The following is a 16,679-nucleotide window of genomic DNA, read 5'->3' on the forward strand; positions in this document are numbered from 1 at the left end:
AAATCAACAACAATTATCAACTTTATTTATATAGCACATTTCATACCAGAAAAACAGCTCAAAGTGCTTTACATTAAATAAATGCGCATGAAAACGAGGAGTGGCATATTACTAGGATAGAAAGTAAAAATAATAATAGCAAAAATAAAATTGAATAAATGTGTTTATGATGTAAAAACAGGTGAAAGAAAGATTACTCTGGTTAAAAGTGTCTTAATATTTTTGTCATCTGTGAAACTAAAGAAAAAAACTTTAGCAGGTGAAAAAAGATTTTTAGACTCATGTGCTGACTACGACGGCATATTTACAACACTGTATAAGGGCCATTGTAGACAAAAAGTATAATAATTTATGACTTTATTTTCTCACAAATGTGCAAATTTTTTCTTTCAGAATTATGACTTCAATCTCAGAACATTTTTTTAACTATTCCTCTTCTCTTGGGCTCTTTTATCTTCATACAATGTCCCTAATACGTGGTCCCTCGTTAAAAAAACAGAGAATAAACTAGTAAATTTAGGATTTATTATTCTATTTATTAACGTCATAAATGTGCGAGAAACAAAAACTAGTAAAACAGTGTTTATAGGAACCTGTTTGAGCTGCGACCCCCCAAAAAGCAGGTCGGGGGTCACGGCCCCCTCCCTCTGATTCACCTGTGTCTCTCCTCTGCCCTGTTGGCTCTGCCGCTCACACAGGCGTGTATGGCACGGAGCTCGGAGCAGATTTATTTTCTTTAGACTTCATTGAGGAGAAAGACTGAGCGACCCTCTGCTGCAGAAACACACGTTTCTCTGCTCCCCGTTTGACCCAGGGGTCACGTCACACCTGACGGTTACCCTACGACCTCATGACGGAGACTGACAGGAAACAAACCTGCATTACAGACAGAACATACAAAACTACTTTAAATCAATTTGGCTTTAATTACAGTTTCAATGTTTTAAGATCGGACAGCACAACTCATTCTAAAGAAGACAACACGACTGCTTACAGACAGAGTAATGAAAAATGCATGTTCTGCAGACATTCTCAAAAATCTGCCAAATGTTTGACTTTATAATCTCATAAATTTGCTCAATATTTTCTGTCAAATTTAAGTTTTTTCTCCGAATATTTATCTTCTCCTCCGGCACCTTTTTCTCTTTTTACAATGGCCCTGATACAACGTCGTAGCAAACCTTCTCATTTGGCACAGATTAAAAAAACAACTTGGAGAAATGATCCAAGAACAAAAATTCCTGCTGACAACTTTATTTCACCTGTTCTTAATTCATAAAAAACAAATAAAGTAAGATGTAGAAAATTAGAGAATTTGTTTTGCTCTTGCCTCTCACGGCTTCCGTACATCGGGCTTGATTTTACAAAATGTAAACAATGATTGACCCACTTTTCTGGAGGATGGAGAGCCAATCTACTGTCTCAGGTTTTGAAGAAATTTCCTGAAATCAAATAGAAAACAATTTGCATTTATTTGTTTTCCTGAAGTTTGTTTGATTTAAAGACAAAGTAAACTTAAAGATACATTAATGGACTTACCCGACTACGTTTGACAGGTTGGGATCTCGGTGGATCTTGTTGTGGGAGAATCCAAGATTTGCACTGTAGGAGATCATTTCAACTTGAACACGTGTGTTATATCTTTTCTTTGTCTGGAGCGATATCTGGTACAACTGGAAACAAAATGTACAAAGTTATTCAAAAAAAAAGCAGCAAAATCTGCTAGGAAATAACACAACGAGCTACTGTACCTTCAGTCCCATTTGGTAAGGGACAACGTTGTCGTCCTCTGAGTGCAGGATGAGAACTGGACTGGTCACGCTCTTTAAACTGTGTAAAATATATATTCACAGTCAGATGCAGACTTCATTAGCTGTTATTAAAGATGCAAGCGTACTTACTTTTCATCATTGGCAAACACAATGCTGTTCTTTTCCAATATATTCCAAAGTAAGCTTTGAAATCCTGGAAGGAACATGTAGATCTGGAAGACAAATTATGGAGAAGTAACACACAAAAACTGTCAGGGTGGAAGTGGAAGTGGATGTGGATGTGGTAGAGGAGCATGGTTATAGAGTGTTAGGTGAGCTGTGAAACCAACATGGCTGACATCTCTTGATATAGAAATATGTTCATGTAAGGCCTTATTACTGTAGGAATAAATGGGAATAAGTGAAACTGTGGGACCAGATGAAGCAGCTGAGCGTATTAGTGGTTCATGTGAAACTGTTCATGTGTTGGTATTTGCAGGTGGCATTTTAAAACAAGATTTTTTCTCAGGACGGTGAACACCTGAGAAAACAAAGCAACAGTTGGCTTACCTGAGCTAAAGGATGGCTGCTTACAACTTCTCCAATTCTTGTGTACGGAGCCTCAAGGATTAAAGCGTCAACAGCAGACCCTGATAAAAGAGACAAGAATTCATTACAAATAATAAAGTAGCACAAACCGGAAAGATGAAGTGTAAAATTAAAAGACTTTAACAGATATAATGTAATGAGACAGAGCTTTTTGTTACAGAGAAAGTAGAAACAGACGTGACGTTCTCTTTGACTCCAACAGACTCCATTGACAGAATCAGGCATTTTACCAGGCAGAGCAAAGGAGTTGCTGGTCTAAAACCGCCCTGTTCAACTGGTTTTTGTGTTACCGTGTGTGTAGTTACGTGTAGTGGCTATTTGTCAAAAGTAACAAAAAAAGGCATGTTCTTTAAAAATATTCACCTTTGGGAAAAAGCCACAGATGCACTGCTCCAGTTGGGTCGTACTCAGGTCACAAAAAGTCGAATGTCCAGTCAAATATATACGATTCACGCAAACAAACATTTTCCACGCTGCCTCTCACTGACCTGGTAAAAACCTGTGTCCCCTTCCTGTTGCGTCACCCAACAGTGACACACCTACTACCTATACGTGATTCCAGCCAGCGACTGGTCAGGTGCTCTGCGCCTCCCACGCCCACAAAGAGAACAAAATATAAAATAATAATCAACAATTAAAAGTAGCTCCTACAAAAACTGAGCAGTTAAAACACCAAAGTCACGCAACAAAGTAACACATCGAGGCAGCAGTAAACCAGCGACTCCTGTGCTCTGCAATGTCAAATTACTGCGTTTGACAGTGGAGTCTGGTGGCTTTAAAGGGAACAATGTAGCTGCTATTTCTGCTTTTAGAAAAGGAACTTACACTTTCACAAAAAGGTCTATCTCTGTGGGGAATTTCCATAATGTTGTATAAAACTACCATAAATGGTAGAAGCCTGTCAGGGGCAAGAACAGGCACTTCTAGTGGACTTAATTTCACTGTAGGCATATGCCCCAAAAGATTATGTTGCAGCCATTACAGCCCAAACTGTGACAGCAGGCAGAAGCAATCTGAACATTTTTTGGAGCTACTAGTCATTTAGACCCGTTTGCCCGTTGGTGTGTGTGACTGGCGACCTGTGCAAGTGTAACCCCGCCTCTTGCCCAATGACAGCTGGGATAGGCTCCAGCCCCCCTGCGACCCTGAACAGGATAAGCGATATAGGTAATGGATGGATGGAAAATGAAATTCAAGCTAAGTTTTTCATCTCTTGGGATCAGTATTTTGTAGTCACCTGCCTTTAAAGGCCCTGCACAGGGGGCGCTGGTTTAGCTCAGATGGTAGAGCAGGCGCCCCATATACAGAGGCTACAGTCCTCAGCGCACAGATTGCAGGTTCGACTCCCTCCGCCAATCGTTTGGTACATGTCATCCCCCACTCTCTAATCCCTTTCCTGTCTCTCTTCAGCTGTCCCATATTATAAAGGCTAAAGCCATAAAAATAATCTTAGAAAATGAAGAAAAAAACACCCTGCACAGCCACACAGGTGCATCAAGTTATTCTGGGGGATTAGACATCTGCTCAGGTGCAACAAAGCCTGAGTCAGATGTCAATCAAACATTCTCTGCACACACACACAGTCCTGAGCGGAGCTCTAAGCACATTTAAGCTGTGTTTAATATGAATATTCAGGGCCTGTAACTCACCTTGCTCTTGTACTTTCACTGCAGTATTAGTCGCCACCCTGCAAGATAACAAACAAAGGGTTATTTTCACACATTGCCTGCTCACTGTTATCTATAAGTGGTGTGGACAGTGAATGCTAGATAGTATGTAAACATGCTGACCCAGATCCAAGCGAGTGTCCCCACAGACAGACAAGCCCCCCTCTGCTTTGTTTCTTTACCCAGTGGTACAGGTAGAGGGCGTCACTGGTCAATCCAGCTTCACTTGGCTCCCCGGTGGAGTCTCCAAAACCTCATGAGAAGACATATCAACCGGCTGCAACATTAAACGTGACATATGTTTCCTTTGTTTTAGACTATCCACTATCAAACCTTTGTATTTTGTTAACATTAGCTTTACTTATTTTCTTTTCTTTGCCACAAATAATTTTGTTGAAAGAACAAAGGTAGAATATGATTTGAATATGATAATGAACACACTTATTTAGGGTTTGGGAGGCATGTTTTGTGCAAAACATGCCATCAGCACCCATGACGCAGAGAATGTAGAAATTGATGGTCTTTAACCATGTTTTGAAAATGGTTAAAGACATTTAACATTTTTAGGCACGTGGTGAGAGCTGATAAAAGGGTCTCAGGGACCCAAGAGAACATTAGGGTTCAGATAAATGAACAATTTAGATTTGTATTCAGCAGAAAATGATCCCATGGCACGAGTAGCAACAATTAGCATCTTACCTCTGTAGTCTAGAGATAAGACATGATGCCCTGCAGCGCTTAAAATCTGCAACACAAATTCCATATTTCATGTAATGCTCAAAGTGAAAACTGTCAATCAAAATGAAAGTGCTTCAGAGGAGACGTACCTTCACCAGCTCCACTCTGTGATTTATAGCCCTGCAGAAATGACGTGAGAATATAAATGAACACAAACAAGTGGAATTCAGACTGGTTTACTCTGACCAACAAACCCCTCTGTGCATTGTGCCTGTGATACCCACTAGACTCCATTAGGGCCACTTAAAGGGCCTCTATCCTGCTGCTCTCATCCCACCTGGTTCCTACGTTGCCATGGAGGTATATAATAACAGGACTGCCGTCTCCAAGGGTCTCCCAATACCACTCAGGGCTTCTCCCCGCGGACTTCTCCCATTGGCTGGCAGGGAGTGTATGCCTAAGAGACGCAATAATGAGAGCGAGAGATAAGCAGCACAAACAAATACGCTTGTGTTTTACTCTTGTGCTCGATGAATGAATAGACTCTGGTCCTATTCACTCAGGAGCCACCTGTACCATATACAAATGTGCTGGCGGTGGTTTAAAGTAGTGATGAACTTAAATGGACAAACCAAGAGCCCAGAATGACCTACCACACACCCACTGAGATGCCCTCCTCTGTGTTGAGGTAGAAGTTGCATGTGTGGTTCAGCACATCTTCAGGCCTGTCGAGATCCGCAAAGAATGGAAACCTCACTGCAGCCGAGAAGAGCACACAAGGTAAGAGCGATTCTCCTATATTGTGTATTACTTCATCATGTTCCATCATATTCTAACTCATCAAAATGCACTGTCCATGTGTATCACATCCTGTTCCACTGAATCATATTGTATCGTAGAAGATTGTAGCAGATTAAATGTATCATATCATAATGCAACATAATGTAGCGTGGCATCAGATTGTGGCTACCGAATCGTATGTTATCGCAGCCAACTTTATCAGCAGTCGCAATACGAGACTCGGAAAGGAGTAAGGAGGTAGGGAAGGGTGTCAAGACGAACATGAAAATTTCAACATGAATGTAAAACTAATGATGTCTTAACACAAAGGCAACAAACACACTGTAACATAACTTAAATATAAGCAAGGCATATTAGCTCAATTTCTTAACAATATCAACACTAACATTTGGAGTCCACCCCAGTGCATGCTGGGAAAATACCAGAAGTACTCTGGGACGCTACAGGAAGGTGTTGCACTGCATCAGATTTTAACTCATTGAGACCTGACATAACTTCATAGTGTTGCATTGTATCAGATTGTTCCTTATTATATTGTATCGTATCATAATGTAACATAATGTTGCAAACATAGCATAAAGGAACACATGGTGTCACATTTTATCAGACTGTAGTGTATTGAGTCATATTGTATCATATTGTAGCCTAACGTAGCGTACTGTAACTCAAGATGTCGCATTGCATCAAATTGTACCGTACTGAATCTGATCGTTTTACCGTAACATAAAGTAAAGTAAGGTGTGACATTGCACTTTGTAGCATGTTGAATCCTTTCCCAGCATATTGTTACGTAACGTAAAGCAATGTAATATAATGCAAGGTAACCTAACTCCAACTTAACGCAACGTAGCGCAACGTATCACAAGTTACGTAACACAAAGCAATACAATGAAACGTGATGCAACGAAACTTGACGCAACGTTACGCAACATAATGCAACGTAACGTAACACAACATCACGCAACTTAACAACGTAATGAAACACAACGTAACATAAGTAACGTAACACAACATGTAACAACGTAACATGCTGTTATTTAACGCAACGTGACGTAACGCAATGCAAGGCAACATAACGGAACGCAACACAATGTAGTGTTGCATTGTATCAGATTGTAGCATATAGAATGGTATTGTATCATAGCATATGGTATGGTTTACTGTTGCATTTGATTGTAGCATGTTAAATGATGGTGTATCCTCTTGTAATGTAACAGCGTAATGATGTATGGTGGTTGCATTGTGTCAGATTGTAGCTTATTGAATAGTGTTTCTAAGCTTGATCCAAAAGACAACTGGACTTGGTTGGAGTTCTTGAAGACATTTTTAATCTCAAGGCTTCTTCAGTTCTGTGGGTCGTTAGTATGCTAATAGATGTGTAACACATTAACATGTGCTCCAGTGTGTTTCTGCGTGAATGTTAGAATAAAAAACATTAGACTGTTTATGGCCCATTATGCTGCTCTAACAAACAGCTATTCTTTATCACATTTAAAATGCACAAATATTGTAGTGACAGTACCTTGAATAAACACACATTACTTACATACGTGAGCAAATATGGCATGGCCCAGTATCCAGGGGAACAGGTAGAGAGTGACAGGCACTGAAGCATAAACAGTGAAGAGAAATATCACAGCTCTCTTCATTCTCATCTCAGGTCAATTTATTTCCCTTCTGTTTAACCAAAATCTGCCCCGCTGTCCCAGTCAGAGTTTACTCTGTTTGTCCGTAAAGCTGGGGAGCGATGCAGCTCAACTGTCTTCCTGACAACATGAGTATTGTGAAATATGCAGAAAGAGGTCAACGTTCAACTGAGACGAATCCAATCCTCCACTGCTATTGGTTTACATTTCATACAGCGATTCAAACATGTTGTAAAGGAGATACTGTGTCAGCTACTTGGGCTGTATAGCAGAAAGCATATAGTGCACCAATGAGCAAACTGATTGCAAAAGGCAAACTAATAATCAGGGACCATCTGTGTGTGATGTGCAACAGTTTACAAATAACTCCCAAAAGCATTACTTGTAAAAGAAGCACTGTGGGCTTTAAGTTACCGCATCACACTTGTTTAAGTAGCATTTTAAAGCATGACTGACCTCTAATATGATGCCGCAAATCATCAATCAAACTGTTAAGAAATAAAACACATTTTTAGTGAAAAGATGCTTTTAAACTGTGTTTGATCAATCCCTAAAGCCAACTTTTTCAAGGAATCAAACTTTTGCATTCCCTTTAAAACTTTTTAAGGTTTCAAGGGAGAATATTGTGGTATCTGCAGGTGCGGGACCGGATATTAGTACAGAAAGTGCTCTGGTTTCCATCTGTGGTATGTTTGTAGTCCAAGTAGTATTGACCAATCACATATCATTTGGATTTCCCTGACTTCCTGGAATGCATCAGAAACGATCGCTCCAACCTCTTTTGAACAGGTAAATCACAAGAAAATCTGTTTCTTTTTCAGCTTCATCCCACTGCAGTAAGCCAGAGCGCAGCCGCTGTGTGACTTACTGTTTACAGTGAAACTGAGACTCAGCACAAACACATGAACAGGCGCTCCTCCGGGGGATGGAATGAACCTAGACCTGTATTTAATTCGATAACAATGAACTTTTATTTGTTCATCATATGTTGTGTTTAAAATCTTATTCTGCAGATACATTCTTCTTCAGTCAAATCAATGTAGTGAAGTATGAAGGCCTTGAAAACTATAAAACTGCATCTATGGAAATACACTTGCATGTTCTGCTCGGCTGCAACACCGGATTTTGGGTGCTACTGTAGCGCCCCCTACAGTCCCCTTGTTATATTTCAGATGAGTCGATAAATGTTGACATTTTCTTCAAGTGTTAATAACTTAATTAAAGTTGGCCCTCAGCTCCAACAGTAAAATACAGTTTGCACACTGATGTGTTTTTCCCAAAGCAACATGCTTATTTTTAATATTCAGAATATTCTCGTCTTATTTAGTTCATTATTTAATATTATGTATTTTAATAATTTATTTTCAACAATTTTACTTTGATACTCCCATGCATCCTTATATCAAGTCCATGTATTATTAATGTTAGACTGCGCTGTGTTAACATATAAGATAATTAATTTAATTTTTCATTTTTATGACTTTTTGACATAAATGCTGCATTGCAATTCATATAAGGAAACAAACTGCAAACAGGCTACAGTTCGTTAAAGCAAATAACCTAGAGGCTACAAAAGTGAAAGGTTTAGCAAGTAGAATATCTTCCTTCATATTTTTTTTTTTTCAATAAATGTAACCTCTTGATTCAACTCCGAAAGACTGAACCCTTTAAAACTTGCAGTAATTGTCTGGGTCTATTTTACTACGCAAGAAACACGCCAAGAAACATTAGAAAGATGGACAGAAATTTGACTTTAAGGTTAATGGGTCCATCATATTTTCTAAATTAGTACATAGCTGAACAGTCTGATAATGAAACTAATATGAACAGTTTGTTATCCTTTAAAGTAGAAGGGTATTGAATTGATTTAGCAGTGCTGCTTTGTCCACAGGGGGCCAGACTGTGTCCAGTCAGGCTGACGCAGGCTCCCGGTCGCCGCCCCTTCCTCTATCAGACACTTTTCAAAATCCGCTACAAGAGCCAGAGAGGAGGATGATACACAACCGAGGACACAAAGGCAAAGCAGCACCCAAACCTCTAAAAGTACAAATTCTCTGCTGCTTTCTGACGTTAAAATAAACCCACTTATTTGCAAGCGTGCTATCTTTCTTTCTGGAAAAGACGATTTACCTGCGGGGGAAACCACGACTCGACTGCAGGAGAACTGTTTAGTTGTAAAAGTTCATTTTTAACTGGTAATATCCGCGCTAAACGCAAAATATCAGCTGGAAAAGGAGCCAAGTTTCGTCCAAGTTTGGAGAGTTTGGTGAGTGATTTGAGCTTAAACCTTAAAACCGTTTGCTCTTCCTCTATTTTTTTCACTCAGTTTGAAACATAACATTTTAGGATGATGTTACCTCGCATTCACGTGGTGTCGAAATAATCGGAAAAACGACTTTCCGGTTGGGAAAACTAACGTGAACGCTTCCTCAAGTAGGCACAGCAACTGAGAAAGTCGGAGATATATCGAGTTGACACATTTGATATGTCATATTACACAGAAACCTGGTCGACCAAAGTAAAGATTGCCTTGATGTTATGTTTTTTGGCCCTTTTAGTATGTGTAATTTGGTATTAGGTTTTAACCGTTAGTTGCTGTACACATAGAGTGACGTAGATTCGTTCTCAGTATTTAAATGCAATACATGTATTTGTATCGTCCATGCTTTTTCTAATATTGCGAATTAAATCTCATGAACACACCGCATTCAAAATAGCGACTTTTCAAATTGGGAAAAGGGAACATCCGAGGAGCAACTGAATGCAGCATTAGCAGCCCGGTTAGCATAGCTCATCACTTTCCCCTGAAAATAGTACATTAACTAGCCTACCTTTCCAGCGAAACTACTCCACTGTTGATTAACATTTTCACCCTGCCCATAACTGACTTTAAAGTTAGATACTGTCAGTAAGTGAGTGTAGCTCACTGCGTTCAGGCCTTACCAAGATAACTGTTCAAATCAGTGATGCTACATGGAGATTTATTAATTTGATTTTATTGTCACGTTATGTGCACGTCACTTGTCCTGTTGACAGGGCTAACAGTTGGCTTAAAAATGTTTGTATTTTAGTTAAGTATTTTTTACACACTGCACCCCTAAAAATTGCAAATATTTCCTTAAATTTCATCCAATGTGACCCTGAAAGGGAGAAGAAGTTGGAGCTATTGACGGTTTAATGCCATGAAATCCTATGCGGCAGTTTGATCATATAAAACATGCTATAGCCTACATAAATTATTTGATCCAGATGTCATCAATTTCTTTAAGAGGTTTCTAATATAACTTACAGTTGTTTAATGCTCCACCTGTTGCCCTATGCCCATATTGCATAAAAAATGGAAATGTAATGGGTCGTTGTCGGGAAGTTTTGACAAAATTGTCAAAAGTTGGGGAAATTAAGCAATTCCAGATTTTAGTTAAACTGTTTCAGGTCTGTATGGGTTTCACGCAAAAGGGAGTGGATTATTGGAACACAATAGAATGTTTGCAAACATGCTAGATAATTACTCGTAATATATATATATATTCGTAAAATATTCTCCTAAAAACATTCTTTCATATTTATTTTAGACAATAAGAAATTGTATACTTGCTCTACAGTTTACCTACATAGACAGCAGTTTGTCCCCTAATCTTCTCCTATTTAAGAATGGCCAACAAAACACAGGACATCCGGCAGTGTTTCACTTGGCTGAAGTTTGAGAAAATTTTTTCGATCTTTACTGAATATTTTTCCAGGTTGACATCTGTTAGTGATTTGTAACACTCACACAAGTAGCCTACTAGAGAATGCGGGGATGATGTGAAGGATTAGCTTCCTTCTTGTGACCTGGACTTGAGCGATTCTTTGGCCGCAGCAGCTGTCAAACCACGGCCACCGTGATCCTGCGAGCCGAGCAGGAGGGCTACCGGGATAATTGGCTCAGAGGCTGCTTTGTGAATGCAATCTGTATCAGTGCAACAACATGAGCAAAGTGTTGAGAGGTTGTTTTCTTATTTTCGTTCCAGATTTTTATTTTATTAGTCTTTACCTTACAAGATGCCGCAGTTTCAGAGGTGCTGCCGTACTGCTGAGCCATGATTTTCTTGCATTTCATAAGCCGCTGATGTGTGCATCTGCAGAATACTGATTTGTTTTTTGTCCCTATTGTTGTTTGGTGAATGGGTACCCCATGTCTGTGGAGTGTGAGGGACACCTGGCTGGGCTGCTCGATGATTTCACTAGGAGCAGCTGGAAAAGCAGGGGTCAGGAGGGGGCTCTTTGTATAGACATTCAGGCTCAAACTGAGAAGTTTCATCTCATTGGATGAAGTTATATGCTCTTAAACCTAGCTAAATCTCAAGGTCCAAAAGACAGCAGATATGCAAGGCTTTTTTTGCAAGTTGTACATCAGATTATTTAACGTTAACTGCACCAACAGCAAACACTGCAGGACTAAGCACTGATGCAAGTACTCATAGACATTTAAAGAGGGCACGTAAAGTACAGATACTAGAAAGGTAAAAGTGACAATGGAGCCACTATATCAACTGACTTCCAACTGACATATTGCTCTGCCGATATGGGCCTATCACAGATATCTGAAACTATTTTTACAGAACACAGAAAACATTTTTTAATACTGTCAGCACTTTACATTATGTAAGGTCTTTGATTAAGATATATATTTAAGAAAGTAGCCTTCTGAGGGGGTCTTTGTAAAGTCATATTGGTGCACAATCCTCTAAGAAAGTGCCTATTCTCAAGTAGTCCCTATATCGGCACAAAGAAAGTGCCTATTCTCAAGTAGGCCCTATATCGGTAATAATAAGAAAGGGTCTGTTGAATAATAATTCCTATATCGGCACAAAGAAAGTGCCTATTCTCAAATAGGCCCTATATCGGCACTGCGAAAGGGTCTTGTCTCAAATAGTCCCTATATAGGCTCACATATTAGCCTACTAGTAAAGTGTGTCTCTGTCTCAGATATCCTACATCAGTCTTGCTCTAACATCAACAAAATTATTTTCTTTTCCTTTCATTTTTTTATCGAATAATTTTCTCATAATTTTTAAGACTTATGGATTCTTTTAATCTATAAAATCTAAAAAAAGAATGTGAAATGTGCTCAAAATGTCAGAGAGCCAAAAGTAGGAACAGTATCTTCCTAACCCACAGACTCTTCTTGCACTTTCAAAAATAACAAAGAATAACAGCAACTCCTGAAATGTACGAAGCTGGAAAAAAAAGAAGAAATTTCTGCCTGAAAATTGACTGAAACCATTCGTCAATTATCAAAGTAGTCTGCGAGTAATTTACTTTGTTCCACTAATCAATAAATTGTTGCAGTTGGACTTAGTCGCGTGTAAAAATATGTTGCAGAGGTCGGACAAAAGAATTCAGCATTTGTTGGTGAAGTTGGAGTAGATGAATGCTTTACTCCCAGCAGTTGCTATTTTAAGTCATTGTTAACTAACATTTACCTTCGTTAAGCCTCGGGTGGCTGACCCGCACTGTTGCGTATTTGCGTTATGTCATTTGGGGTTACAAAAGAGCCTGGCTCTCCGTCAGACGGTTCTCATTGTTTTTCAATTACAGCAATGACAGCTCTGTCCATGTCTCTGTAACTGATGCTGCCAGCCAGTTAATATTGGCTCAAGGCTTTGTTGTGACCTTCTCAATTAGTCCCTGGCTGCTCTTTCCTTTTGGTTCAATGCCACTTTGCTGTGTTTGCCCTTGGTCTTCTTCAGCATTTGAGTCTTAAAACTTGAAGTGTGCTGGTTTGTGTTTTGTCAGCCTTTACTTTATCAAATATCCTTAAATTTTAATGCTAAATGTGCTTATACTTTGTGGTGAAATGAGTTTAAACTACACCAAAATGTGTACACGAGGTGAAATTTCCCTTTCACATAGGGTCTCAGATTGAATTACACGGGTCATGAAGCATCCCAGCTAAAACCATTAAAACAGAGTCATAGTCGGTCTCAGACTTGGCCACATCTATCAATTTACCTGATTGTCTAATCTTTCTAATTGGATTAGCCAAAGCCTCCACCACAAATGTCGCAGGAGCAGTGTGTGGGTGCCTTAGTCACTCAGTGACGCTGTTAGGATCGCATGCTGTTGAGATGGATGTTTCCAGCGTGTTTGTGAGTATCTTATAAGGGTATTTCTGGAATTTTCAATCATTTGCCCAATTTTATTTTATTTATTTTTTTACATCTTTTGGGGTCTAAATGACAAATAGTTTCAAAGTTTTTTGTAATTGCTCCAGTAGATTGCTGTAAATGGCAGCCAGACAAACTGTAATCGCAACATAATCTTTTAGGGCAACTGCGCCTGATCAAACTAGATCCTCTAAAAGTGCCAGTTTCTGCCTTTGACAGGCTCAGATTGTTATTCTAAATGTCTGACAACATTACAGAAAGGATCCCCGCAGCAGAGATAGACCTTTTTGCTCAGGTAAGATGCATTTTTTACTATAATGAACCGTTAACATCGCTCTCTACAAAACCGCCAGAGTCCATAGACAAAAACAGTAGTTATACCTTGTAAAACATTTGAGTTGCCAATCTTCTGATGCCTTGGTGGGTTCGTTTGTGTTATTGTGTAACATCCAAGAATACCTTCTGAAACATCAAAGTCAGACGACACCTGCTGCTGAATGAAATTGTAACAACAATACAAACTACTAAGCAGGCGAGCTGTGGTAGACCGCCAGCTCCCTTGTTCTGCAAGGTAAAATCACTGTTTTTGTCAATGAAATCTGGTGGCTTTAAAGATGGAAAAAGAAATCATCTTCCTCTGTAACAAAAAGGTCTGTCTCTGTAGGGATCCTTTCTGTGATGTTGTCACACACTTAGAAAAACAATCTGAAGCTTTCAGTGGCCAAAACAAGAACTGTATGTGGACGTTCTTTGATTGGACACATCTTTTGGGGCCCAAGGATTACGATGCAGCCGATGCAACCTTTACAGCCAACGTCACGGCTGCCGGCTGAAGCAATCTACTCGGATAATTCCTCCTTTTTTTTATACCTATTAGTCACATTAGACCATAATATATGCACAAAATAAGGCCTAGTTTTAAAGATACAGAATTCCCTTCTGACAGTTATTGGATATATGGTGCTGTAAAGTTACAGTGAAGAGATTTTAACCCCCTGACTATTGTTTTTCTATTTTCTATTCTGCTTTCTTTTCTTCATCAGGCGCTTCAGGTAAAATGAGACAGAAAGTGTGATAAAGTCTTGGTCTCTCTTTCCTCGTCTTTCAGGGCAGGCTGCTGTCCTGTGGGATGGATGACGCCCAAGAGCAGGACCACTACGAGGAGCGCCTAAAAGAAGTTTTTAACAGTTTTGACTCCAGCGGCTCCGGCTCACTGTGCCCGGAGGAACTCTCTGACCTTTGTCTGTCACTGCACCTGGATGATGCCACACCAGCTCTCCTGCACACACTGCTGCAGAACCAGGACCGCCTCACTGCCAGGGTAAGATCGTCCTCTGCCACTGAAAATACCTGTATTTTAGCGTACCTATTCTGTAGTAATCGTTCATAAAAGTTGTGTTACAAGAAAATGATCATCTACATGTGAGCTGTGGTCTTTTGCGTCTCTCAGGTCTTTGTGTCTTTGTTAGCTGTTAACTGTTGCTTTTGGCCTTCAGTTGGTATACAATGAATCTCCACAATTAGGGATGCACGATATTGATTTTTTGCCGATATGCCGATATTTTACAACTCATTTAGCCGATTACCGATATTTTTTTCCCGCACACCTAATTGCAGAGATCATCAACTCTCTTCTGTATTGGAATTAGCGTACAGTAGAATGGTGATACTCTTATCACATTTGTTACAACGGTCGGGGTGACGGGTCTTGAGATGGTTAATCAAGTTTGTAGTGTTGAAAGACTTTGGCTCCTCCTCGCATCACCGAAGCTGAGCAGTCATTGCAAAGAGCAGTTTTCTATCTATTTCTTTTATTATAATTTAATCAAGTATGCAGCAGCCCATTATTTTATCAGTTAATTATATCGGCGGATATCGGCGTGTTGGCCGATATCCGATAGTTCATTTTTAAGCCAATATCGGCCGACACCGATAACGTCGTGCATCCCTATCCACAATTGAGTTTTTATCTTTTTCACACCTAAAGTCGAAGCATATTTTCCAAACTGCTTCTCTTCAAACTTTTGCGTTTGTATGTAAGCGTGTGGACAGACGGATGGCTATTGTCTTGCGGGTGCGTGTGTGCGGGTTTATGTTAGCAGAGGGCCAGTGAACAGATCGCCTACCCATGGCATCCAACAATGAAGTCAAAACCAGTAACCCCCCGATGTAAAGCCGGCAGCCGCCAGCCTCGGCACACAAAGAAAATCAGCATATTCAGGGTTAGCAGCTGTTGATTCTTCAAGTGTGACCTCCCTGCTCCTGCTCCTCCACCCAGACGCCCAGGGACACCCGGCCTCCACCCTGCACACAGGGAATTACATCCAGTCTCAGGAATCTCATGAGCTCTTGCTTTGTTTTTACTTTGCTTCAAATACTAAGCATTGTTTGCATTCTCTTACATCTATGTGAGACCTTACTACAGTTTCTCTTTTGTTTCTTCAAATCCTCGTTACAGGTTGACTTTGACCAATTCAAGAATGCGCTGATTCTGGTTTTGTCGTCGACTACGGAGCCACAACAAGCCGAGACGGAGACCTTGACCAAACCAGGTAAGGTCTACATTCCTTTGTCGCATCTTTTTTAAGGGTTATTTCACTATTTTTAAACCTGGGCACTTTTATTAATATTTCAGGGTCTAAATCACTAATAATTCAGTCTGCAGCCAAGAGATGGACTGTAATGGCTGCATTTGAATCTGTTTTTTTACCACCGCAGGTTAAGATCATTTAAAGTGTCTGACAACATGACAGAGAGGGTCACAACAGGAACATTTTTGAACACAAAATGCTTTTCTTGAAACCATAAAGCTGTTACATGTTTCTCTTCAAAGCAACCAGACTCCATTGACAAAAACAGTCATTTTAACTCACCAAGCACAGGAGTTGGCCGGTCTACCGCTGCCTAAATCGGTTTGTTCTCATGTGTGAGACAAATATTGTGTTGGTTATGAATATGACAATTTGTAATCATTAAAATAACACAAACACACTGACTGGTTGAGGCAGCGTTAGACCAGAAAGTCCTTTTTTATTTTGCAAGACGAAATCACAGACGAAAGAGCCCTGCTTATGGCTTTGACAAGATGTCGATCTCTGTAAGAATAATTTCTGTAATGTTGTCAGTTCAGTGGGGACGTTTATCATTTTTAGTTCATATACTTTGGGGGGAAGTTTGCCAAAACAAAAATGAAAGATGCGGCCATTACAGCCTCTTTCATGGCTGCCGGCTGGAGCCATCTGCTGGAGAAATTCCACAACACTTTCGGTCTTTTTCGTCATTTGACACTAAAATATGTGGGGCCCAAGTTTTAAAGGACCAGATATCCCCTTTTAAGAAAAAGACAAATGTCTTTAAGAAGCATGCTGTGTTTTCATC

At 39.8% G+C, this 16,679-nt stretch overlaps 2 protein-coding genes across 2 annotated transcripts in view; one reads left to right on the forward strand and one right to left on the reverse strand.

Moving 5' to 3' along the window:
• Positions 1–926: 926 nt before the first annotated feature.
• On the reverse strand, positions 927–7,155 carry LOC138591617 (lysophosphatidylserine lipase ABHD12-like). Its single transcript, XM_069662262.1, has 12 exons — positions 7,053–7,155; positions 5,359–5,461; positions 5,043–5,162; positions 4,855–4,885; positions 4,727–4,772; positions 4,151–4,280; positions 4,010–4,047; positions 2,322–2,401; positions 1,902–1,984; positions 1,752–1,830; positions 1,540–1,673; positions 927–1,442 (listed from the first exon to the last, which is right to left on the reverse strand). Exons 1-12 carry the CDS (start codon positions 7,153–7,155, stop codon positions 1,415–1,417), a joined length of 975 nt encoding a protein of 324 aa, XP_069518363.1. The 3' UTR covers positions 927–1,414.
• A 2,216-nt stretch (positions 7,156–9,371) lies between these two features.
• The window catches only part of nin (ninein (GSK3B interacting protein)), a 31,703-nt gene continuing 24,395 nt past the window's right edge, over positions 9,372–16,679 (forward strand). The window contains exons 1-3 of the mRNA XM_069662263.1: positions 9,372–9,418; positions 14,410–14,622; positions 15,760–15,853. Of these exons, the coding sequence (XP_069518364.1) occupies positions 14,431–14,622; positions 15,760–15,853 (286 nt within the window). The 5' untranslated portion in view covers positions 9,372–9,418; positions 14,410–14,430. The remainder of the gene's footprint in view (positions 9,419–14,409; positions 14,623–15,759; positions 15,854–16,679) is intronic.

This window comes from Semicossyphus pulcher, unplaced genomic scaffold (genome assembly GCF_022749685.1).
Source record: "Semicossyphus pulcher isolate SPU_LCO1_2020_fin unplaced genomic scaffold, fSemPul1.0.p SCAF_14, whole genome shotgun sequence".
NCBI lineage: Eukaryota > Metazoa > Chordata > Actinopteri > Labriformes > Labridae > Semicossyphus > Semicossyphus pulcher.

Bases quoted from the DNA above. Each gene is read 5' to 3' on its own strand.
- LOC138591617 (XM_069662262.1), bottom strand. From the start codon at position 7,155: ATGAAGAGAGCTGTGATATTTCTCTTCACTGTTTATGCTTCAGTGCCT. The intron at 5,462-7,052 runs GTAAGTAATGTG...TCTCGGCTGCAG, and splicing joins TGCCATATTTGCTCACGTAT to TGAGGTTTCCATTCTTTGCG. The intron at 1,674-1,751 runs GTACAGTAGCTC...TTTTGTTTCCAG, and splicing joins CTTACCAAATGGGACTGAAG to TTGTACCAGATATCGCTCCA.